This window comes from Ictalurus punctatus, chromosome 12, assembly GCF_001660625.3.
Source record: "Ictalurus punctatus breed USDA103 chromosome 12, Coco_2.0, whole genome shotgun sequence".
In the NCBI taxonomy this organism is placed as follows: domain Eukaryota; kingdom Metazoa; phylum Chordata; class Actinopteri; order Siluriformes; family Ictaluridae; genus Ictalurus; species Ictalurus punctatus.
In genome coordinates, this window is record NC_030427.2 from 11,360,195 (window position 1) to 11,387,230 (window position 27,036).

Here is a 27,036-nt window from a genome sequence, read left to right on the forward strand (position 1 = left end):
GTTGGAAGATGAACCTTTGCCCCAGTCTGAGGTCCAGAGCGCTCTGGAGCAGGTTTTCATCAAGGATGTCTCTGTACAGTGCTGCATTCATCTTTCCCTCGATCCTAACTAGTCTCCCAGTTAATGCCACTGAAAAACATCCTCACAGCATGATGCGGCCACCACCATGCTTCACTGTAGGGATGTTATTGGCCAGGTGATGAGTGGTGCCTGGTATCCTCCAGACATGACACTTGCCATTCAGGCCAAAGAGTTCAATCTGTACTTCATCAGACCAGAGAATTTTGTTTCTCACGGTCTGAGAGTCCTTCAGGCGGGCTGTCATGTGCCTTTTACTGAGGAGTGGCTTCCGTCTGGCCACTCTACCATACAGGCCTGATTGGTGGAGTGCTGCAGAGATGGTTGTTCTTCTGGAAGTTTCTCCTCTCTCCACAGAGACACGCTGGAGCTCTGTCAGAGTGACAATTGGGTTTTTGGTCACCTCCCTGACTAAGGACCTTCTCCTACGATCGCTCAGTTTGGCCGGGCGGCCAGTTCTAGGAAGAGTCCTGGTGGTTCCAAACTTCCTCCATTTACTGATGATGGAGGCCACTGTGCTTATTGGGACCTTCAATGCTGCAGAAATGTTTCTGTACCCTTCCCAAGATCCATGCCTCGATACAATCCTGTCTCAGAGGTCTACAGACGATTCCTTGAACTTCATGACTTTGTGCTCTGACATGCATTGTTAACTGTGGGACCTTATATAGACAGGTGTGTGCCTTTCCAAATCATTTCCAATCAACTGAATTTACCACAGGTGGACTCCAGTCAAGTTGTAGAAACATCACAAGGATGATCAGTGGAAACAGGATGCACCTGAGCTCAATTTTGAGTGTCATGGCAAAGGCTGTGAATACTTATGTGAATGTACTTTTTGTGTTTTTGATTTTTAATAAATTTGCAAAGATTTCAAACAAACTTCTTTCACATTGTCATTATGGGGTATTGTTTGTAGAATTTTGAGGAAAATAATGAATTTAATCCATTTTGGAATAAGGCTGTAACATAACAAAATGTGGGAAAAGTGAAGTGCTGTGAATACTTTCCACATGCACTGTATGCCCAAAATGATCACTAGTGAGGCTTTGTCCATTATTAATAAAAAGCCAACAACAATGGACTTCACTGTTCTCAGTTTAATGTCAATTGACTGGAGGGCCCATGGTTTGCTTGCTTTCTAGCTTCAACTCTGATATTTCTAGATTCATATTGTTTTATAAAGTGAATTTTGGATGTGGATAAAGACAAAAAAGTGTCTGGAACACGTTTTTTAGCTGTATCCCAACGGAAGTCTCTCAGCCTAGCAGAAAATAAACAGACTCATGCTTCTGACAAGCTCTATGTGGAATGTGTATCTCACAGAACCCCTGTCTCTTAGCTGTTTATACAGCACGTGGCATTTAAAAAACCTCCCGTATGCCCATGATTTCAACCGTGCTAAGAGACTGTGAGTATTAAAGACGAGGACTCGTTCGGCGTGTTCAGTGAGAAAACACGTAATTCCTGTAGTCAGGGCATGTTGTGTGTGGTTGGATTGTTGTAAATTGTCAGGAAAGATGGATTGCAGTAACTCAAACAGACAGTGCTTAACAATAGTCTGCCATTTCTGCAGTCTCTGTAGACAGTAACCAATCAAACTGCAGTTCCTGTCCCTGGTGCCACTGTGACTAATCGGACTGCAGATCCTAAGCCCAGTCCCACTGTAACCAATCAGACTGCAGATCCTAAACCCACTGCCACTATAACCAATCGGACTGCAGATCCTAAACCCACTGCCACTATAACCAATCGGACTGCAGTTCCTATCCCCAGTGCCACTGTGACCAATCGGACTGCAGTTCCTATACCCTCCAGTGCCACTGTCACCAATCGGCCCCCACTGCCACTTATCCAATCAAAGTACAGTTACTGCCCCTCCAGTGTCACTTAACCAATCAAACTGCAGTTCCTGTCCCCGGTGCCACTGTGATTAATCGGACTGCAGATCCTAAGCCCAGTGCCACTGTAACCAATTGGACTGCAGATCCTAAACCCAGTGCCACTGTAACCAATCGGACTGCAGATCCTAAGCCCAGTGCCACTGTAACCAATCGGACTGCAGATCCTAAACCCAGTGCCACTATAACCAATTGGACTGCAGATCCTAAACCCAGTGCCACTGTCACCAATCGGACTGCAGTTCCTATCCCCAGTGCCACTGTCACCAATTGGACTGCAGTTCCTATATCCCCTAGTGCCACGGTGACCAATCGGACTGCAGTTCCTATCCCCAGTGCCACTGTGACCAATCGGACTGCAGTTCCTTTCCCCAGTGCCACTGTGACCAATTAGCCTGCACTTCCTGCCCCCTGTGTTAATGTAACCAGTGGGAACGCAGTTCCTGCCCCTTTGCCACTGAACCAATTATACTGCAGTTAATGCCCCCACTGCCACTTATCCAATCAAAGTACAATTACTTCCTCTCCAGTGCCATTCTAACTAATCAGGCTGCAGTTCCTGCCCTCAGTGCCACTAAACCAATCAAACTGCAGTTCCTGCCCCAAGTGTGGGTTTCCTGGGGCTTCTTTGGAAAAAACGCAAACATTGGACACCAAACATGTCTTCGCTGGCACTCACCTGCAGACACGAAGAGGATCCCTGCACTGAGGATGATGTTGTGACGTGACTTGTAGAACTCACTGGCCGCAATACAGAGACCTCCCATGAAGAGTAGGATCACGCTAAGGATGGGGAATATACTGGACGCCCTCACTGCTCCTGCTCACACACACGCGCACGCACACACACACACACACACACACACACAAGCACACAGTTTACACTCCGTCTTTCTGACACTGTTCATGTCATTTTCCCCTCCCTTCCTGGTTTACATGCTCACTTAATTTTTCATCAGTGCTGCATAAAATTTCACATATGTGCCTCATTAAGACACACGTATACACATTAGCTCACATGCAGGTATATACACACATACACAGACATACAACTCCTCAGCACTTTGTAAGACTTCTAAAGTGCTGACGATGAAGTGAACACAAACTTGTGAGACTGCCCTCCCCCTTTCAATCTCTCTCTCCTTCTTCTCTCTCCTGCTACTAAATATGCTCATTTCTGTCCTTTTTATCCCTCTATCTCTCTACAGAATCTGTCTGTCACTCTCTACCTTTATCACTACTTCAGGGAGGATGCATTCATCTCGCTCCCTCTTTCTATTAGTCCTTTGTTTCTATCTCCTGTATCAGTCCATAAATCAGCTGTCTGTCTTATCAGTTAGGGGACAAGAGGAATGTTGTCCCTGACCCCCCATTGTTGCCCCCTCTAATAGGCAAATTGTGTGACTGTGTTTGTGTATGTGTGTGTGCATATGCATATGTAATAGAGATACAATAGGGTGAAAATATACTGCTTAGCCCGAAGGCATTTTTACAACACAATATACACTATATGGCCAAAAGTATGTGGACACCTGACCATCACACCCATTTGTGGGTCCTCCCCAAACTGTTGCCGCAAAGTTGTGAGCACACAACTGTCTAGAATGTCTTTGTAAACTGCAACATTACTGGAACTAAAGGGCCCAAATCTGTTCCAGCATGGCAATGCAGCGGTGCGTATAGAGTGAGATCAATAAAGACATGGTTTTTCAAGGTTGATGTGAAAGAACTGTGGCCTGAGCCCTGACCTCAACCCCACTGAACACCTCTGGGATGAAATGGAACATCAACTGCACACCAGGCCTTCTCACTTGGCTCAGTGCCTGAACTCAGTAATGCTTTTGTGGCTGAATGAACAAATCCCCACAGCCACACACTAAAATCTAGTGGATAGCCTTCCCAGAAGAGTGGGGGACGCACACAAACATGTGTTGTATATTATATTGAGTTTTTTGTAAGGTTTCCTAACAAGTTGGACTATATAAGGTGGCCCAAAGTAGACAAAAAAAATTGTGTTTGTATTTAAAACAAAACTTTCTACCCGAAGGACTCTGCCAGGGATAAGATTCCTTGTTCAAGGTAATTAACATTAAGTAACATGCAACATTAGCTAGCGTTAGCTTTTTGGTACAAAGTCCAATAAAACTCTGAATGAAGTTGAGAGCACATTAGAGACTAGACAAGGTTAGCTAGCTTTATTAGCAAATGTTAGCTAAATAACAATATAGATAGTAGATGATCCCATCTAGTGAGATTGACTTACAGGTCTCCTTACAATTAAATAAAGTGAACCACACCAGTTTTTCTTTGTCACTCATCTTTATATTATACATTTAAAAAGCCTACAATTATATTATATTATATGAGTTTTTATTCAAGACTTTCAGTCAAAAAAAGACAGTATAAGGCTAACACCCAGTCAGCATGTTTCAAGATGTTACTAGGTAGTTTTACTTTGAAAGGGCAGGTCTGTGTGGTCTAAATCTTTCTTATTATGAATCATGCAGTTGGTCAGTGTACTAATGATACAAGTGTATCATGGCATGATTTATTGGATGAAATGAGGACTACAATTAAATTAGTATTCACAGAGTTTTTCCAGGTAATGTTCCATAACTTCTGAACCTCATTTTGGAACTTTTAAATATTCTTCAGTCAGCATAGTTTTACCTTGAGAAATGCCATAACCTTGCTACCATCACCCTCCTTCTGTTTCATTCCCTCTTTTTTTTGGTCTATCTCTCATGTGTCAGAGCTCCAGGTGGTGGGCTTGATTAAATATTAAGGTGACCTCAACCCTGGTCACTTTCCTTCTCTCTCTCTCTCTCTCTCTCTCTCTCTCTCTCTTCGTTCCCTTGGTGATGCAGTCATGCTGCATTATCTATGCAATGCAAAGCACCCCTTCAATTTTTTTTTACTCACTGTACACTGATGGTGAAGCTGGCACACACACATATAGAGAAAACACGCCTGACAGGCACCTTGCGATGCTGAACTTCAAATACAAACACATGCACAGGTTTTGTAGTATGCTGAAGTTCAGGAGAACTTGTAGACTTGTAAATGTCTACAGTGACTTGAGCTTGTGGGATGTGGACTTTGTTCTGGAAACTGTATTTTACAGGTCCTTTACATTACGTCCCTCAAACCATGCTACTGTAACCTGCTGCAATTATTTATTGCAGACAGTTTCAGGAGATTCCTAATGAGCTTTTCTTAATATTTCATTCATTTTTGGCAGCAGATCTTCCCAGACTCAGCAGACTCAATGTACCTTGGCTAGTTTTCTAGCTGGCCAAAATGTAGCTCTTTGGAAATGTTTGTCTTAACACTTAAACACATACTGGGATGTCATCCAGTACCCTCCCCCTCTGTCATGTAAATAGCAGAAAAGGACTAAAAGTACGATTCCCATCAGCCACTGCACCTAGTCACATGTCCATTTCACCTGTTTCACGTTTAGCTGGTGTGCATAAATAGATTATCACTGGTGTATATAAATAGTCACGTTCTGCACTGCACGGTTTGTGTTGTGTTGTTTTGGTTTATCCACCAGTATTAGTTGTTCTAGTCCTGGGTCTTATTTTGTGTTTTGTTAATTAAAACGTTTCAACTTGGGTTCTGCATTTGCATCTGTCCTTACCTCTGTGACGTGACAGAACGCAAGACCGAACAATGGATGCAGCAGAATTTTTTGGATGCAGAAGTCCAAGAGGCCTTGTATGAAAGGGAAAAACAAAGGTGGGAGAAGGAGGGGAAATTCTCTTTAATTAAAGCCAATCGGGAATGGCTCGACATGATGTACGGTATCAGGGGGTATATCAAAAAAGAGCCTTCCAACCAGGCTGGAACCATCTCCCACTCTCCCTCCCCCACTGTGGATCTCTTCCAGCCTGCCAAGTCGACAGAGAACGTCGTTCAGCCTCCCTGCTCATCTGAGGACACTGCTCAGGATGCCTCTCAGTCTCCTTGTTCAGCTGAGGATGTTACTCTGCCTGCAAGTGTGGCCAAGAGTTCCAGTTTTCTTCCCTGGTCTGCCTCAGAGGTCACTACGCCAGGCTTCACTTCGGACATTACTCCACCTTCCTACTCCGCTGAGGACGTCGCTCTGCCATCCTGCTCGGAAGGGATATCACATCATCTCTCTGCGGTGCGGAAGAGACCGCCCCACACCTGAAACTCAGAGAACACGTCAAGCGTCCTCTGTCCAACCCCACGAGGGATGAGAAACAATGGAACTTTGAAATGCTTAGGGACATCTGGTCTGGGGGACCCCTCACGACATGCGTTAAAGGGGGGATCTGTCATGTAAATAGTGGAAAAGGACTAAAACTACGATTCCCATAAGCCACTGCAACTAGTCACATGTCCATTTCACCTGTTTCACGTTTAGCTCATTAGCACTGGTGTGTACAAATAGTCACATTTTGCACCGCACAGGTTTTCTTGTGTTGTTTTGGTATATCCATCGGTATCATGTTGTTCTAGTCCTGGGTTCTTGTAAGTCTTGTTTGGTGTTTTGATTGCATTTAATTAAAACGTTTCAACTTGGATTCTGCATTTGTATCCGCCCTTACCTCCGTGACGTGACACCCTCGTTCATTTTTTCACATTAGACCTCCACCTTCTTAGCATTCCTCAATCTACTTATTATTAACAATATAACAAGAAAAAAAATGGAAACTTGTCGAATAATATCTGTTTTCCAATTCATTTATTGTAAAAACATGATAGGGTCACTACGGACCCGAGGTATGTAATAATGTAAGTATATTTTTCTGCGCAACAATATAGAATATCTCACGGCTCAATAAGTGCAATTCTCTTTTATTCCTCAAGGTGGGAATGTTTGGTAAACAATGATGATGTAATGTGTCAATCATAATGACCCCAGACGTAAAAGAAACGTTACAAAACTTGACATGGCTCAGTGATTTACTGCAGAACAAGTTTGTAATCAAATATTAGCATCGTTTGACAGTGGATCTGATGATGAAGCTATAAGCGAACAAAAAATTGATTTGACGATTATGAACACGATAGTAGCTTTTAGGACGGCTGTGGCTCAAGTGGTAGAGCGGGTTGTCCACTAATCGTAGGGTTGGCGGTTTGATTCCCGACCCATGTGACTCCACATGCTGAAGTGTCTTTAGGCAAGACGCTGAACCCCAAGTTGCTCCGGATGGCAAGTTAGCACCTCGCATGGCAGCTCTGCTACTGTGAGTGTGTGTGAATGGGTGCATGAGAACCAGTGTAAAGTGCTTTGGATAAAAGTGCTATATAAGTGCAACATTTACCCTTTCCTATTGAGAGTAACGTATCGCATGATCCACATCCCGAATATGAGCCAGATGCTGACTTTACCAGGCGAAGCACAGAAGATGCCACATTTTCCTATCATGATATTACCTGATAATATTGTTTTTAGCCATGAAAATTATACATGATAAAATTACTTTAATTATGAAAATATGAAATATTGTAATGATTTTAATTTGTTATGGTGACTGAAACGATTGAATGAAAATACTACAATACTTTCACTAGTTTAGCATGTGAATTAGAAGTGCATAATTTTAACGGTGTATGTTTTGTTTGCATCTGTTTGATGACAAATAAAATGGCAAAAGATAATGAAATATGCTGTATTTTATTATTTTGTAATTGTTAATAAAATATTTGGACAGTTTTATACTACTGGGGCAGTTTAGAGATCCATCCGCGTTAGATATTTACTCTGGGTCGCTAACGACCCGAATATGTAATAATGTTTGGTGAAAAATGTATACGTTTAAGGGTTAAATAAAGAACCCCAAATTTTTGTGCTGTTTTTATCTGGCAATAGCTTTGCATTACAAAATTTTGTACTTTGTATCTGGCAATAGCTGGGTGGCAATCATAACTACACATGCATTTCTTTTCACAGTGTTTTCAGTGGCAACATGAACACGAATATGTCAGTGTTTGAAAAAAGATTAGCTTTATGGAAATTGTGTATATATCCACACCCTTTCTGTGAGAGAGATTGAGAGAGAAAAGGGGGGGCGGGGTTGTGGTCTGTGAGAGAGCAGTTCACATGATGAAGCCAAATTGCACACAATGGTGAGACTTCTTTTTTTTTTTTTTAATCTTGAAGATTATGTTGCATTGTTTTACACTCTGTCACTGCTCACTCGGTTAAAACCCATGTGTTGGTGCAGATATCTCTTTTACTTCTTCTCTTGTTCACTTTGACACTCACAAAGGCAAGGCCCATTTTCCTGAACAAACTCACTCTCCTACACACACACACACACACACACACACACACACACACACACACACACACACACAGTGTGAGACCTAAAACCAATAATCAGGAAACATCTGCTTCTTCATGTAATCCTACAGCAGGAGTGATGACCAGAGAAAGGAGGAGAAGAAGAACGAGAAGAAAAAATCTGTCCGTATTTCTCAATTTCCAAAATGGATAAAGAGAGCAGGAGAACGCTGAGACAGAGAAGAAAGGAAGAAATCTAGAGAAAGCAAACAATATTGACCAACCTCGACACTGACACACATCACCAGATCCTTGCCGAACCTCACACGCTCGCACAGATCCGGAGCAAAAGCGTTCATCTAGGTCTCCGGATGGCTGAGCGTTTCCACGGCAACGAAGACTCTAAGGAGTTCAGAACACATCCATTCCCGTTCTGACACAGTTATTGCGCTCGTTCATCATCACTGACAATCAGCGCTTTACTGTCAAACACCAACACCGTCCATTCACCTCGGTGCATCAGTGTGTGACACGGATAACACTTACCCGTGTGACATCATAAAACAAAACCAACACATGACCTGCAGAAATGACCATGTAATTCATTATGTACTAATTAAGCCCTAATTCATTATTTATGCCCTAATTAATCCTCTATTAAGGTGCGATGAACAATTTTCAGCTTTTCCGATATATAACATGTCTACTTTTAAACGGTAGCAATAAAAAATACTGACGCTCAACAGAATTATTTCATAATTCAAAAGTTTTGATCTTCTCATGATCACCACATTATCTGAGACGTCTATGAATGCTTATACTCTGCCCACTTGGCACAATAACATGATGTCCAGGACATGCAAAAACACCCATAATGCACTTAGGGAACTACGGTGATGCATCAAACACATGGATGATGTTCTATAGCAGATACAGAACACCCATAATGCACTACGGCATTTGGACATGACCTATATAGTAAATCGGGTGTGGTTTGAAACACCTCCTCGGTGGACTGGTGATGGTGAGACGAGTGTGATGGTGCTAATGAGGTGACAGACTGAAACTCTACATCACACAATAAGGGTGTTACTTAGTGTTGCTGATTCTGTAGTGAAGGAAACAGTGAGTGAAGTACATTTTTAAAGTCTTCCTTCAGTATATTAGTGTGCTACATAGTGTTTGACTATGTCATCTGAATTATGTTGCTTATATCGGTGTGTAGTATAGCACTCTTGATTCTTTAGTTTAGGGAACAGTGAATTTAATTTCCTACATGATCCTAATTTTCCAGATAGGGACTAGAGAGCAGGGTGCCATTTTAAATGTACTAGTGATCTAGTGCTTCTGATTCCTAAATGCAGGGACTTGTGGGTGGAGTGTCGCTTTGAATTTCATATATTAACACACTACAACACTACATGGTGTTCCTGATTCGCAATACTATATCGTGCTCATGATTTGCCAATATAGAGAACTGTGAGTAGGGCACCATTTTGAACTGGGTTCTATATATTAGTGAGCTACCATACTACATAGTGTTCCTAATTTTCCAGTCTTGGGAACAGTAAGCTGGACGCCATTTCGAATGTCACTTTCTATACTAGCAGTCTACATAGTGCTTCTGATTTTCCAGTGCAAGGAATTGGGTGCTTTTGAACTTTTCCTATTTCATTGTCTTCCATACCGATCCTTGTAGAGGGAACTGAAAGTAGTGTGCTATTTTTAAATGTTCATTCTGAATATTAGTGTGCTAACTAGTGCATCTGCTCTTTCAGTGTGCTACATAGTGCTTCTGATTCTCAAATACATGGAATAATTGGTTCAGTATATTTTCCAATTTCATTCACTATATAGTGATCCTGATTCGACAATGTAGGGAACTGTGAGTAGGGCACCATTTTGTGTTGCATTCTATATATTAGTTAGCTACCATACTACATAGTGGTCCTGTATTTCCAGTCTAGGGACCAGTGAGTATGGCACCATTTTGAATTTCTTTTTTTTTACTAGCATTCTGCATAATGCTTCTGATTTTCCAGTGTAGGGAATAGGGTGCGTTTTAAATTTTGGTCCTATTATTACTGTTTTATAATGAATCTGTAGTGCATGGAACAGTAAGAAGTCTGAATTTGAATTTTGTTCCCTTTATTAGTGTTCTACATCATGATTCTGATTCAACAGTTTTGGCAACAGTGAATAGGGTGCCATTTTGAATTTTGTAGCTTGTACTCTTGTTTTATCTAGCGCTTATGAAATAGTGCCAGTGTATGATCCCATTTTGAATTTCATAACATATATCAGTGTTCCTGTGCTGAATTTTCCAATGTAGAAAATAATGAGCAGGGTCTCATTTCGCATTTTGTTTAATTGTCCTGATTTTTTAAATGTAGGGAACAGTCACCAGGGTGCCATGTATTGCTAAGTTTGATTGTCAAAATATTTTTTGCTGCAATATATTTTTGTTACATAGTGCTCTTGATTCTCTAATGTAGGGAAAAATTTGAATTTAATTCTCTATATTAAAGCTTTAATGCATTTCCAGTTTTGCTTCCATATACAGTATAAAAAAAGTCTACACACCCCTGTTAGAAGTGCAGGATTTTGTGATGTAAAAAAAAGAAAAGAAAAAGAATTAGAATACAAGCTAAATCATGTCAGATCTTTTTCAATCTTTTTGTGATATGGTAACTAACAAAATTAAAATGAAGAACAAATGAAATTTTTTTGGGGGGGAAAAAGATAAACTTACAATAACCTGGTTGCATATGTTTGCTCACATTTTATAACAGGCATGTGACTTTATGTGAATTATCCACTCACATTCAGACTCATGTTCAAAAGTATTTATCATACACCTGTCATCGATGAAGTGATTCTGATTAACCCCAAATAAAGATCAGCTGTTTCTCTTGAACTTTCTTGACATTCTTTGGCTGATGCCATGGTCTTTAAAAAGCTTACAAAGCATGTAAGAGATCATCTCATGGTATTGATCAGGAAGAGGGATTTCCAAAATAAATACCAAAACCAGATGTACCATGGAACACTGCGAAGACCATCATCAACAAGTGGAGAAAATGGGGCACCACAAAGACATTAACAAGAAGAGGACATTCCTGTAAAAAAAAAAACTGAAAAAAGGACTACATAAAAACTTATCAGGGAGGCTGCCAAGAGACCTACGGCAATATTAAAGGAGCTGCAGGAATTACTGGCAAGTATTTGGCTTTCGTATTCTTCACGTCTGGGCTAGGAAGGCTGCCTAAGTTTTGCCAAACCATGTGGCAAAATGTTTTATAGTCTAATGAGAACAAGGTTTAAAAATAAATGAATAAATAAATACAAAATTGGCCAAAAACAACATAACCACAGTGTGTTGGCAGCATCATGCTGTGGGGCTGCTTCTCTTCAGCTGGGACTGGGTTTCTAGTCAAGATAAAAGGAATCATGGATACCTCTAAACACAAATCTACTGTGGCACAAAACCTGCAGGCCCCTGTTAGAGAGCTGAAGATAAAGAAAAAAAATCACCTTCCAGCAAGATAATGACCCGAGCCTCTGGAATGACTTAAAGAGGGCTGTGTACAGGAGATCCCCTCACAATCTGATATATCTTATCAGAGCTTATTTAGTTCTGTGTCGTCTCATGTAGTTAGTGTGTTGTTTTATGTAGCACAATGGTCCTAGAGGAATGTTGTTTCATTTCACTGTGTACTATACCAGCTGTATATGGTTGAAATGACAATAAAACCAACTTGAACTTGAAATCTGGAGCATTTCTGCAAGGAAGAGTGAAATAAAATTGGCAAATCAAGATGTGTTAAGTTGGTAGACTCTCACCCAAAAAGTATGACTGCTGTATAACAAGCAAGAGGTACTTTAACAAAGTATTAGTTAAGGGGTGTTCACACTTGTGCAACCAGGTTATTGTAAAGATTTTTCTTTTTTCCCCCTAAATCTTTGTTTTTCACTTAAATGTTGCTGGTTGCTTTATCACATTATAAGTGGAAAAAGATCTGATGATGATTCATCTTGGTTTCATTTTGTACATCCCAAAAAACCTGCAATTTTTATAACGTTCAGAGGAAGAACCTGTAACTTTAATAACCATCTGATGCAGGAAAGTCTTTAAGACAGGGAACTTGTGGATTCTCGACAGTTTATAGATGCTATACTGGAACTTAAGTGATAACAGAAACTAACTTGTATCGTGACAAAAAATGTATCAATGACATCAGAGAGCAGACATCACCATGGTAACAGCAGAACTTGATATACAGCCATGGACAAGCTGTATTGATCTAACATAAGAGAAATCTGTGTGTGTGTGCACGCATGTATGTGAGTGTGTGTGTGTATATATATATATATATATATATATATATATATATATATATATATATATATATATATATACATACATACATACATACATATACACATTATGTATGTGTGTATGAGAGAGAGACAGACAGACAGACAGAATTTCAACATTTATCATGTTAAATCATACACACCCAGAACCTGCAGAACCTTTTGTCCTTTTTAGTGCATCTCATCATCTCGTCCTCCTCTTCCACCTCTCTCTGTGACCTTGTCTCCCTCCTCATCTTACTCTCCTAGGCCAATCACACTCGTCCACTTTCCTGTTTCTTGCACTCACTATCTCTCTTTTTCTTACTCTTACACCCTGTCTCACTCTGTCACATCATGTCTTGCTTCATCTCATTTTCCATGCTTGAACTGACCTACATATGTGTGTAGAGGTAGGTTAGAGCTGTCACATTACTTTAAAAACTACATTTTAAAATATTTACAGTTCAAAAGCAATCGAATATTAATAGGCCTATAATGTTACACTGCCAGAGACAGAGTGAACATTAGCAATAGAGCTACACTGTGCATTTGTATCACGCAGACCACAACATTAATAAGATGAACATTGTGTTGGTTGGTTAAAGAAAATCTTTTCTATACATTTCCTTGCCATTAATATTTAGCTAGCATGTATGTTTTATGCTAATCAAGCAGGAATATGTAGAGTTGTGCCCAAACGTCTGCATACCCCTTGCAGAATCTGCTGAATCTTAATACTTTTAACAAAATACGAGGGATCATAAAAATCTCATGTTGTTTATTTAGTTTATAAACAGGATGATCTGTGTAAATTGTTAGTATTTTGTCTTCTGGGAGACATGTAACTACCGTATTTAGCATCCGAAGGGCAGTACTAAATGAAAAAAAAAGATCTTTAAACAAAATAATAACAATTTACACCGATCATCCTGTTCAAAAGTTTACATCCCCCTGGTTCTTAATGTATCGTGTTGCCTTCTTGAGCATCAGTGAATGTTTGCACCTTTTGTAATAGTCGTGTACGAGTCCCTCAGTTGTCCTCAGTGTGAAAAGATGGATCTCAACATCATATAGCCGCTGCTGCAAAGGGGTCAAATATGCAGAATATGATGGAAAAGTAAAGAATGTGCAGAACCTGGAGGATTTTTCTGAAGAACAGTGGGCAGTTTAACTGCTCAGGACAAACAAGGGACTCATGAACAACTCTCACAAAACATAAACACAGTCATGGATCATCCAGGTAACAACACAGTATTAAGAATCAAGGGTATGCAAACTTTTGAATGGGGTCATTTTTATAAATTCAGCTGTTATCTTGTCTTGTGAACTATATGTACAGATCTGTTATGTGAAATAGTTTATTCAGGACAGGACTAAATAAACAACAACATGGGATTTTTATGATCCCTCTTATTTTCTTAACAGCATTAAGATTTAGCAGATTGTGCAAGGGGTATGCAAACTTTTGGGCACAAGTGTATATATTTTTTATTTAAGCTCCTCATGAACAGTAAGCTTGAATAACAAATAACTTCCTATTCACTGTATATGCTCACTACATAGGGTCTAACGTAATGCTATGTAAGGACCTGCATATTTGCAATTTAGCCACGGTTATAAATCGACTCATTTCATATATCATTTGTAGGACATGCGCATTGTTTGTTTTCCAAACACAAACAAGAATATAAGGTAGACTGTTTCAAATTAAAATAAAAGTTGAACATGTTAAATGTCCAAATGTGAATTCATGCTCAAATAAATAAATATAATTGAAAGAGTATTCGAACAGTGAAATTCAATCTGACAATGTGTGTGTGTGTGTGTGTGTGTGTGTGTGTGTGTGTGTGCGTGTGTGTGTTTGGATGGGGTGAAGGAGAGATTTGACCTATATAGGCACAAAGTAAAATATTTATAGAAATGACTGTCCTAATTGGGGAGCAGCAGGCTGGCCCTCTCACATTCCTCCATCCTCCATCCCAAGTTCCGGAGTATATACTCCGTTTCCTCCCTTTCTCACCTCAACTGCGCACTTCTCTATCTCCATACCTCATATTTCAGGAAAAAACAGACAGGTATATGCAGACACACACTCACACATACACACACACAAACACACACACACACAAAAGTAACTTACGAAGGAAGTACTCTCCCGCGTCAGCTTCGTAGTCCGCGTCTTCAGGAAAGTGATCGATCTGTTTACACAGCCCTTTAAAGTTCCCTGCAGAGCCAGAAAGAGAGAGAGCCCGAGTGTTAAAATGAGACTGTAACTTATTTAACATATTCCCTGGACTGTTTTGATGAAAATGCATTAAGTATTAAAGTAATATTTGCAGAGAAAAAAAAAAACATATGCACACAGTGTTCCAAAGGTAGTTGATCAGCTATGACATGTTTGGATGCCTACATTTGCTTCTTTAACCACGAGCGGAAAAGTAATAGAAGTCTATTTCACTCAAAATCTTTTCCATGAATATACACCTAAATCTTCATAAATTTTTTTAAAGAGACATCTTAAAGAAGGTGACACCTTACTTCTCCTAGGTGCATGATTCATCAGTACCAACACTTTAAAGGGAAATATACACACATATATATATATATATATATATATATATATATATATATATATATATATATATATATATATATATATATATATATTAGTTATATATATAGTTATATATATATATAGTTTTTCCAGAGTCTTCCATCAAAACACAGTGACTTTTAGCCTGTACACGTCTTCTGATTTACAACATCACCCTGACATCACAGGTGGAAGGGGGAAAATGACATTAACCATTAATATCATGAAAATATCAAGTCCAAGCACAAGTTTTATGAATTAAGATGTTGTGTACATTCAAGAGAAAGACCTAGCTAAAACTAGTCCGTCTAATACTGTAAATAACAGTCTGAATAATTAGCCAATACGGTGCAATTCAATTCAAATAAGTATCACACTATTGTAAGAACAAACAGAAACAGGAAAATGTCAAGTAAAACAACATATAAATAATAAATTATATATTATATATAAATATATACATTATATATAATAAATTATTTTGGTGTGACGCAATAATTATAGTACTGACAGTACTGCGACCGAGGAAGTAAAAACACAAGGAAAACACAGTGGGGGACACTTTATTACACATAATTTTATTTATGGACTTTAGTGTTGTGAATTCTTTATATTTCTGGATTTCTTGAATTAATACTGATGTCTGGTGAAAATTTCATGTGAATAACCTCATTGGAAATATATTTACTGAAAATCATGTTGACGAGTTCAATACTTAATTCCCCCACTGTATACCTCTAAATTCCTGTTAAATTCCATGTGAATCGATCATGATTACTACAGAAGTCATCAGTTAACTTTTTTACCAGAGGCCAAAAAGTGGAGCTTCTGCCTATTTGGGCTGCCCGAAAGTTTTGGGACAGGTTGATATTAATGCAAGTTCTTAAAGTTTCTGAATTTATTGTTGAATGTCCCACTCCACAGTAATGGTTAAATCCTTATATGAAGGTAGACGCTGAGGGTTTTAAGAATTTATAATTTTTCATAAGTATTTCTTTTTTTACCTAGCTTGTTAGGTTTAAATGTTATACTTTTATGGTGGCAGTTGTATACAGTGTTTTACTCTCAGAAAAGCTTTAGTTGTGCTGTCTGTTTAATCTCTGTACCAGGGTTATTGTGGAGAGGTGTGAATTGTTTTCTCAGCATGGGGCTCAAACCCCTCCCTGTTCCCATCACCCTGCTCACCAGCAGCTAAACACAGAGTCATGATACTCTACACACAGAAACCCAACAGTGTCCTGACTCATCTTATAATAAATGAAATAATTTATATGTTTATATTGATTGAAAATGTCCGATAAGTTGATTTCCATTCCGCTGGTGGAATGGAACACCAGTGTACTGCGAGAAAAGGTTAGGACATACTGTATGTCTGAAAACCTTATTCCGGCTGAATACTACATAGGAAAGCAACCTTCAGACGGTCCGTTGCTACTATGTGTGTAGTTGCATGTGTATGTGTAAAAGAGGTAGAGAGAAAACACTAACCATAATATTACTGTGTGCACGTGCGTGCGTGCGTGCGCGTGCGTGTGTGTGTGCGCGTGCACGCTGTTCTGTTTAGCTTGTTTAGTAATTAGGTGCCCTCCTAAAATACTGCTGCTAAACAGACCCTTGTTAATTGCTGAATGAAAGATGAAAGACCAGCGGCTGTCCTTCAGATGTGCAGAGGACACACACACACACACACACACACACACACACACACTCCAAGGGTGACATTATCATATTAGTGGTAGAGAGGAACACCATCAGACATTTTCTCAGAAAGTTCTTAAGAAATTAATATATTAAGGACTATTAACAATTTCAATACTCTTAGAAAGTGTTTCTAGAACTTTCAGCATGCTTCTGAGAATTCTTTTTTCTCTTAATTGAGGTCTAATTTCCCTCAATTAGCTTAGTGTACTTTTACTGAGTGTTTTCGTAGCTATGTACTAACTCATTTGAAGAAAATGTTGATATTTCTGACAGATTGTTTAATTTCCCTCAGTTAACAGTCAATGCTAAGAGTAACTACAGTGTAATTTTAGCTGTACAGAGACTTTTCTTACACATTCACTAACACATCTGAGGTAAATGATATTTCAGACAGTTGGGTCTGATTTCCATCATTTATCCATCAATGCTGAGGGTAGTTCCAGTGTAATTTTAGCAGTATAGAGTCTTTTCCTACATATTTAGTAACCCATTTTAGTCTTTCAGAAATTTCCATGGTTTGTTTGTTTGTTAGTTAGTATAAAAGGGTTAACAGCTATGGGTTAGCTAGATAAGTTGCTAGCCTCTGTTATTAGCTAGTTTATACTCTGGGTCGGTATTTCCCAGTTGCCTAGCAACAGTGTTTAAACCACTTAAATAGTTTGTTTGTCCAGTGTGTCTGTAAGACTTGATCATTCTCCTTCATCTGAAACACCATGTCCACCCCCCACACAAAGATTTATATACACACTGCACAGTGCACAATGCGTTATCTCTTACATGTAACATCAGACAAAGACAATTTATTCCTATTACAAACCCATGTATATGTCAAAAACATGGCCGCTCTCTGTCTCCATGTCTCTCACCCACTCTGCTTCTCCCCCACACTCTCTTTTACATTGACACATATGAATAAAGCCTGAGGTACTGAATCATTTATGACAGAGCTGGCAGAAACTCACACCAAGCGCTAATGTGCAAATCACATGAACGCACACACACACACACACACACACACACACACACACACACACACACGCACACACACACACACACACACACACACACACCACAGGGTAGAACCTTTTTAGCTCTTCTGAGCTTGCACCTTTTAAGTATCATCCAAAGGTGTGTGTGTGCCCAATATTTAGGTATATGATGTATTGCAATAGCAGCAGTTATAAAACAATATTACAGTGTGTCAGTAGGTATGTTAAAGGTAAATGTAATAGTTTAATATGGTTTGACCAGATGTGAAAAACATGTCAAATTAACTCATGGAAAATTGTTAATTTCACAATCATGGTGGATTGCGGTTTTAACCAGCTCAACACCAGGAAGATAAAGCCAGTTTACACATACTAAGTGATCCCATACTTTTATGTATGATGTAATGGCAACTCGTTGCACAGCATACGCATATATACGATTAGAACAAAACTAACTAGAAAGCTAGGACTAGGAAACTAATGACACCAGATTGGTAACCTAAAAGCCAAAAAAAAAGAAAAGGATGTAACCGAATACAAATGGATTCTTCTTATTAAACAGATGCATTCCAAAAAGATACAAATACAAAATAAAGACTGATAGAGAAAGACAAATATCATGGACAACTGCAAACACAAATTATAACTGCGTGAGCTAGATTAAAAACCAACACAGTACGCATTTCCAGTTAATACCAATCACAAATTGAGCAATGTAGCTGAGGATGAGGAACTGTCAGAGCCAGAAACCACACACCAGGCTGACAGCGCTGGCATTTGTACCTTCATTCCCCCATCCCCCCAGTGTTTTCCAGTGACCCAGTATATGTGTGATGCAACGTGAAATGTTTTCACAACGTATTCGTATATCTCATTGCACAAAAAAAGGACACCTGATTGAGCACCTAAAAGCCTAAAAAATGTAACGTAAACACAATGATGATAAATCAATACGTATTAAATGATATTACAGTCAAATTAAGCCAAACGATGTAAGCCAAAAATATTGTGGAGACTGCAAAATATTGACACTACCCCTGGATTTCATTCTGAAAGAGCCCTATCTAGTCAGCATTCGTGGGCAGTGTATACGCTTCCTCAAGTCACATTCAGAAGGCAGAATAAGGTCAGACAATGCCAAGCTTGCACTGGGCCCTCCACCTCCGCCTGCTTTAATAGTCTCTGCCTTAAAACAGGGCTCTTATTTAGCTCTGAACCCCCTGAATCATTTAGACACATGTCTCGTGAACAACTGATCTCTGAGGAATGTTATTTTAGATCAATATGAAGGAGTATCTCATGAATTTTTGGGGAAGGCAATCCCGGTATTTTGAACTCCTAAAAACAGCACTGCCAGAACTGCTCAGTATGGAAGGGCTATGCGTTGTTTTTTGTTCTTCTGACAACGTAATTTTTTCATGAGAAAATCTCACGACTTGTGTCGCATGCACGTTGGCGTCTTCGCCATCGGCATCATAAATGTAATAATTGCCCACTGTAGAGATGGACGCCTATCTCTGCATTAAGAGAGAGGTGCGTTGTCACATAAGGAGGTTGAGGACGGATGCAAATGCAGATAAGAGTTTTATTATAGGAGATATAGGCAGACAAATCCAAATCATGAAACAATAGTGAGGTCAAAACAGGCAAATGGTCAGGCGATCAACAAACAGGATAAACTAGACTAAGACAAGACTCAAATAACGAGAATGAGAACCAGATCAAAATCATGAAATATAAAGCTAGGAATAAAGGCCTGGTATACGACAGAGACTATGGCAACTGAGCGTAATACTTCGCAAAGTCATTGTATTGAAACAGTCTCTATATACTGTGGAGTGATTGTGTGTGAGATTGGGAACTGGTATGTGTGATTGAAGGTGAATGTGTGTGTGTGTGGGAAGTGTAGTCCTCTTCGGCCATGTTTGTAGTTCGTGGTGCATCCTGGGAAATCGAGTCACTGGTTTGCTGTGTTATGACAGGCGTCCCCTTCTCCAGTGTTGGTCACTAATGTGGAAGTGGTCAGACATAGAGATATTTCAGCTCGAGTAAGTCACTGATCAAAGTAAAAACGAATTTGTTCGTCCATGATGCTGCAGGGTTGCGCTAAGCTTTTGTTGCATCCAGAACAATAAAAATGTTATGTTATGTCGAGTACACCGAAAAATGAAGTAGTGATCATGACAAAACAACAACCTTTGTTATGCCGAGATCACGAGAAAACAAGAAAGAAAGAAGTAAATGCATGGCCTCTTAGAGCGTCTGTAGCTCAGAGACAATTAGCATTAGAAAAAAATCAGTTTATTGTGACATTGTTTTGACATACACTGCATCTGTTAAATATTACATTGCTTAATCGTATGCCTACGGAAGCCCTAAACGGCCATGCGTTATTAATTTTTTTTCTGTTGTTTTCTAATGATCATGACGTAATTGTCTCATGATCTCGACATAACAAAAGTTGTTTTCTCATGATCTCGACTTAATTTTCCTGTGTACTCGACATCCATCGTCCAGAAGTTAATGGGGTTTTTGAATGGGTTTTTTGGTTAAATACCTGAAATAAGGTCTGTGGTTAACACAAGCTCAATATATGTTCACGTTTTATATTACGCCATAAAATACATCAGTAATAGCCCACTCAGGACTTACATGTCTTGAAAAAAAAACAAGTGGCTAAATGGGACAACAAAGGTTGTCGGGGACATTAAACATCATCACGTCGAACACAAAATCTCTTCTACTTCAGCCTCGTTGTGTTTCTACTCACACATACACATACAACTCAAACTTTCCAACTTAGATTTATCAATGTATAGCATTTTCCAATTGTACTGTTTTTTAAATAAAGATTGAAATAGTTGTCGGAAGTGTATCGGTGGTGACGGTGAAGTCATGTGACCGTGCTGTAGTTTGTTCATAGACTAACATTAGCCTTTTACTTCTGGTGATTGTATCTAGGCTTCAAAATCTTATGAATCTTATCTTAATGAACGGAACATGTAAGAATCATAAACTTTTGTTGGTCACAGAGTTTATTTTCTGCAATAATCTAAAAGCCAATGGAAAAAATCCTATTGGCTTTTTGTCGAGGGAACCAGGGTGATGCTAACTTCCGGGGTGACCTACAAAATGCAGGATTGACGACTTCCACATTAATGTTCGACACTTGAGAAGGGGACACACATCCCTCTCTCTTAATGCAGAGATAAAGTCCATCCCTACAGCGAGCACATTTATGATGGCGAAGATGCCAACGTGCATATAACACCAGTCCCATTCACAAAGCGGCAGATTTTCTCGCAATAAAATTACATCTTTTGGTTATGTCAAGATCACGAAAAAATTAAGCCGTGATCACGAGAAAACAGCAAAGAAAAAAAATTATAATGCATGGCCGCTTAGGGCTTCCGTATATGTCAGTGGGCAAGACAGCCATTTTTTTGTGCGTCTGTCGCCAAGCAACAGTAAGAAAACAGCTGGGAATAGCTCCTCCGTTTTTTGTTTTTTACTGTCCATAGAAAGACAGGCTCACTCACTTTCTATCTTCTATTGGCTCACAAGAGTGAGACTCTCCCGATTTCGACTAGATAAAGTCAAAATAACCATGGAAGGAATTTATCAGGATCAAACGTGCTCCTGTGTCCTTTCCCCTTCAGTGAATTCACTTTACTGCTGAGCAAAATACATTTGCATTTCATCTAAGTGCTGCTTTAGCTGAAAAAGCATAAAAGCATATTTTTCCTGTGCCTACTGTATCGCTGTATCAAGGGGCACAAAGCTTAACAGCTAAACCATAGACTGCGACTCTGACTGGGATATAAGCCGACCTGTCCTTAACATGTCTTACACTGCTGCACATTTTACGCTTTATGTGGCATCATGTATCTTGTTTTGCACCCTGATCATGAACAAACAATATCCTATCCCATTGTTTATGTTTGTATGTAGGGAATGGCTTTCTACGATTTTATTCCTCTTCCCTCCTACTCGTGTTTATCAACCCCTCGCTGAATTTCACACAATTATTCCTTTAATCTTGCGTTTCATCAGTCTCTTACACTTGCACTGTTTCTTCCTCTCTCTTTGTCTCTCTCACATTCTCTCTGTCTCACACACACACACACACACACACACACACACACACACACACACACACACTACTCCCCAGGCCTCAGTTCAGTAGCTGGTGTCTGTGAAGTGTACAAGTGTTACACTGCTTTACAAAGCACTCAAGTGAAGAGCTGAAGTGCTGGACAGCAGGGAAAACACAGAGTATTCGGTCAAGGTTTGTGTGTGTGTGTGTGTGTGTGTGTGTGTGTGTGTGTGTGTGTGTGTGTGTGTGTGTGTGTGTGTGTGTGTGTTGGGATGTGTGGGATGCTTTCCATGCTCAAAATTAGTGCAGTTGTATTTAGGCTTGTGCTGATATTAATAATAATAATAATAAAAAGAAGAAGAAGAACAACAACAACAACAATTGGTCTGATCGGTCAGAAAGTGTTGAGCTGATTCATTTTCTATAACCACAGCTCTAACAGCAGTTCTGTGAAAAATCACAGATTGATATTAATGCTCGTTCTTATATGTTATTGTTTCTATGGTAACAGCTAATTCACAGGGACTTGTATGGTGATCAGATTTAACAAAACATGTGTAATTGTTCCTGGGAGCAGATATTTAGCAGAGGTTTAGCTGAGGTAATGCTCTTCCTTTACGTCTTCTGACACGTCTTAGTAACTTCCAGAGAGAAAAAAAGAAGAAAAAAAGAAGACAGAGTTGACTGTTGTCATTTTCCGGACATTCCAAAACCTTAAACATAACTATAAATGGTTCAAAAGTATGACGTGACATAATTTAATAAATAAACTGCTAGAGGTGGCAAATTGCTGTGGTATATATATATATATATATATATATATATATATATATATATATATATGTGGTATATATATATATTCTAATTACTCTCTGTATTAAAAACATTCACAAATGGAATATGTGATTGCACTACAAAAAGTACTTAAGGGAAAGAACCATGTCTCTTAAATTAGTGTTTAATACATTGATATGTTTTATCCAGTTGTGACATTATTATTATTATTTAATTTATGTATTATTATTTTTGAATGGAACAAAATGTGAAATGCTTAAGAAGAACCCAAGTTCTTATATCATGCAACCTGACTCCTCTGCACTTCCTCTCAAACAGTATTCTGATACTGGGGATGCATTCAACACACATCTTAAAGAATAATACGCATACACGCTCCTTCTCCTGACCATGTCAAAACTGCGGGATAAAAAAGAAGACAAAAGGGATAGGCTCTAGGGAATATATGTGAAGCTATAATAATCCACAATCAATCTCCGCTTAACGTTCCTTTTGGTTTCTCCGGAGCCCGAGAGGCTGCAATGAGCTATGGCTCCTCGGAATTCCTCCTCATAAATGAACCATACCCCTTTAGTGCTGCACACATTATTATTGTTCTTACGTGAGAGTGAAAGGAAGACAAAAGGGTCACGCTCGACGCAGTGACCCAGTTCGGAGGGAACGCCGGGGCCGGGAACGGACAAATGGGCAGGAGAAAAACGGCTGATATAAAGACAGAGAATTTACAGGTCCTCCACCTGTAAATTCCTCTGCCTGGGAGAATGAGATGTTAAATCCTGTACCTATGTGACATCTGTATGTTTTGTAGTCAGAACACAACATTACAAATCCCTTTATCCTTAAATCTTATTATTACACACACTAGTGGACAAATCAGTAACCCACACTTCTGTGACAAGCAGATTTGTCCATGTACGGATTATTCACTTTGTTTCTGGATGAGACAAACTACTCCTTATTGACGTACGAACAAAAGCTTTCATTTGCTATGTAGCTATGTTTAAATTTAGAGCATTTTTTTTCTAGCTGGATTAATTAGCATGCATCAATGACAAGTGACCTTTTCAGTATCAGGAACATGCAGGTTCTGTGCAAAATAAAGTATAGTGCAAAGCAGGCTTGTGAGACCTTGTGCGATATGACATCGTCCTGTCATGCACCCTAATTATCACCGATTGACGATAGCATCGCTCGTGGCTTTGGAGGGGTGTAGGCTGCAGCGATGATAACTGAAAAAATGAAGGGGTGTACACGGTACATCATTACAGCAAAAAATAAATAAAAATACAGGAAGTCAGTTGTAGCAACGAGTAGGTGTATTAGCAGTTAGCCATGGTTGATACAGAGTCCCGATGCTATCGTCAATCGTCTCAAATCCGTCATATAACTCTCCTGCTATAAATAACAATCTCCTCATATAAAATAAAGAAATATTGACTAATGATTTGCTGACTTTAATGTCACAAGTACGATGCATTACATTAGAAATGTCGTCAGAAGAATATATTGCACACATACTCCTTAAAAAAAAAACATTTTGGGGCGGTAGTTGGTAAATTGTTGCCATATGGCAACAATGTCCAGTGGTGGAAAGTATCATATAGTCAAAAAATAACACAGAATGTATGAGATTCCAATTCCAATTACTGCATTTTCCAGACTAAGTTACAGAGGGTTTTTTTTTTTTTTTTACCACCAAGCATGTAAAAGTTATATCTTCCAGAAAGGAATTAGTTGTAAAAATTATGTGGATGGATTTACTCACTCAAAATATGTACAAAAATTAGACCCAAACTAACTTGGGGTGAAGTATCTTTTTAATTCTTTCTCTTGAAACACAATATTTAGAGAATTAATCTTTTCACTTTTGAACGTGAAAAAATGTAAATACACCATTATAGAAGCCTAGTGTGTTTTTGGTATGTAGGAATGTTTCAATTAATGAATGTACATACCACAGTTCCTTTATCGCATGTTGTTGCCATATGGCCACATTGACATTTTACCATTTAACAGAAGTCTCAAAATATATACCTGTAAACTTGTTTAAATAATAATAATAATAATAATAATAAAAAGAATGATAACTTGTCTCAGATCATATTAAAATGTTTTGCCTAAATATTGAAAAATGAATCACATTTTGAGAGCCCTCCAATGATGACCTTCACCATGCCATGTGACTGCGGCATCCTCTTCCTGGTCATGTGAAACAGCATTTTTTTTATATCAAAGTCAAAGCCCCCCTTTTTCCAGTTACACAGGAAAATAGTAGTTTTGTATTATTGCCTATAAAAACAATTCGAGATAAATAAATTGTTGCCATATGGTTAATCTGTATTAAAACACTTAGCTAAAAATCTCACCATACGTTATTACATAACATTTGCTACCACTTTTTCACCCAGTCACTTAACCATAAACTGTGGGTTATCTCTATTGCTCAGATGATGTTTACGTGATGAGGAGAAATAAAATTTCAAACGGGTCACTTTCCCATATGGTTAAATATGGTTTATATTGCTAATAATTAAGATGAAGATTAAGTACAGTTTTATAGGTATATAGTGTATAGGGCATTAATGTCTATGTAGTGAATACAACAGGGTTAATGTGCTATATTCCCACTATACTGGAACACTTTGCCTGTGTGTGAATGTGAATGTGCAACTATTAGCCCTCTTAACTGGGGAGGTGAAATGACTATCATTTCTGTGTCTGTTCCTCTATGTGCTGTTTCTCTCTCTCTCTCTCACTCTCTCTCTCTCTCTCTCTCTCTCTCTGTTTCTTTTTTATCCAGGACTCTCTGCAAACAGAAGTGTCACTTAAAAGCAGGAAAATTACAGATTACTCCAAGACATTTCTGATCATTTCTATCTGAAATATATATTGTACTGATGTGTATATAGACACGAAGCGTGCATGATGCTAAGCTGCTAGCTGTAAGATTCCCTTTACTTTAGCAACAATACCATCGTAGTTTAAGCAAAACAAACAAAAAAAAAAACAGTATTTACGCAACTTTTTTGTTTGTGTCATTTTTGGCTGAACCGTTCCTTTAATATATAAAATGAATGTGCAGTAATATCTTGCTGTTATACCATTTTTGCCAGAGTGTTGTGGAATACTCAAATCTGATTGGCTGATCCATTTTCTATAACAGCAGCTCTGACGGTACGACAAGCTGCATTTTCATCTTATTAATTTCAGAGAGAGAGAGAGAGAGAGAGAGAGAGAGAGAGAGAGAGAGAGAGAGAGAGAAAAGAGGCTGATGAGCATTAAATGTAACCATAAATGGATAAAAAGTTGTTTAAATAACCTACATTATGGCAAATTACTGTGGTGTAAAAGGAATAAAACACTTTGAGACATGCCTTTATTGGAAAATATTCAACTTCACATCGAGTCAGGCTACACCACTCAACCCCTTTGTGTATTATTTTCCTCTAACAGCGCTCCTGATCATGTTTTATCCATACATACTGAATGCATTACAATGCATTATATCCCATTGTACTATCAGATCCCCACAGTGTATATGTGTCTGAACGAGTAACACATACTACATGTATAACATCTTTACAGTGCTCCACTCACACAACAGAACTCATGTAAAATGGATCAGCTCCAGCACAAAAAGCTTGAAATTTCAATCAAGTGAAAAGAAGTAAAAACAGTGCATGGGATCAGACATAAAAGCACCAGGTCTCGCTCAGTGCTCACAGTCATGCAGCGATGCAGAGATGACTATCCGAGCATGACTGCGTGCTTCAACACTGCTGTAATATTCATTTTTCAGTCCATCTTGGTGAACTTTTACAGAGAACCTTTCGCAAAAGCACTTGATATTTTAATGAGCGAAGGAATATCTGACTGACAGGATCCTTTTACTACCTTACCAAGCACTCTGTCTCCTAAATGTCCCCACTTAGATATCCTTAAACCTTCACATTCTCTCAAAAAAACAAAACAAACAGCGCCTTTATGATAACCAGGGTTTGGGAAGGTTACTTTAAAAATGCATTTCGTTACAGTTACAAATTACTTCATAAAAAATGTAATCAGTAACGTCATCCAAGTATCACAATATGAAAGTAATGTAATCTGATTACTTTTGGATTACTTCAAGGCCACATATGTAAATAAAGTTAAGAGAAAAGCCACATGATCTAAAATTATTTTATTTAGAGCTTATTTCAGAGCTTAAAATCATGTTCAATGTTTGGATTTGTTTTAAGAAAATACATAAATAAATGAATAAATAA

The 27,036-nt window shown here is 38.8% G+C and overlaps 1 protein-coding gene across 1 annotated transcript in view; it reads right to left on the reverse strand.

Annotated features, from left to right (window-relative positions):
* LOC108272395 (voltage-dependent calcium channel gamma-2 subunit) overlaps nt 1–27,036 on the reverse strand; it is a 67,577-nt gene that overhangs the window by 3,631 nt on the left and 36,910 nt on the right. Inside the window, exons 2-3 of the mRNA XM_017480787.3 lie at nt 14,738–14,821; nt 2,659–2,799 (exon numbers count right to left, since the gene is read on the reverse strand). Coding sequence (XP_017336276.1) covers nt 2,659–2,799; nt 14,738–14,821 — 225 coding nt within the window. The remainder of the gene's footprint in view (nt 1–2,658; nt 2,800–14,737; nt 14,822–27,036) is intronic.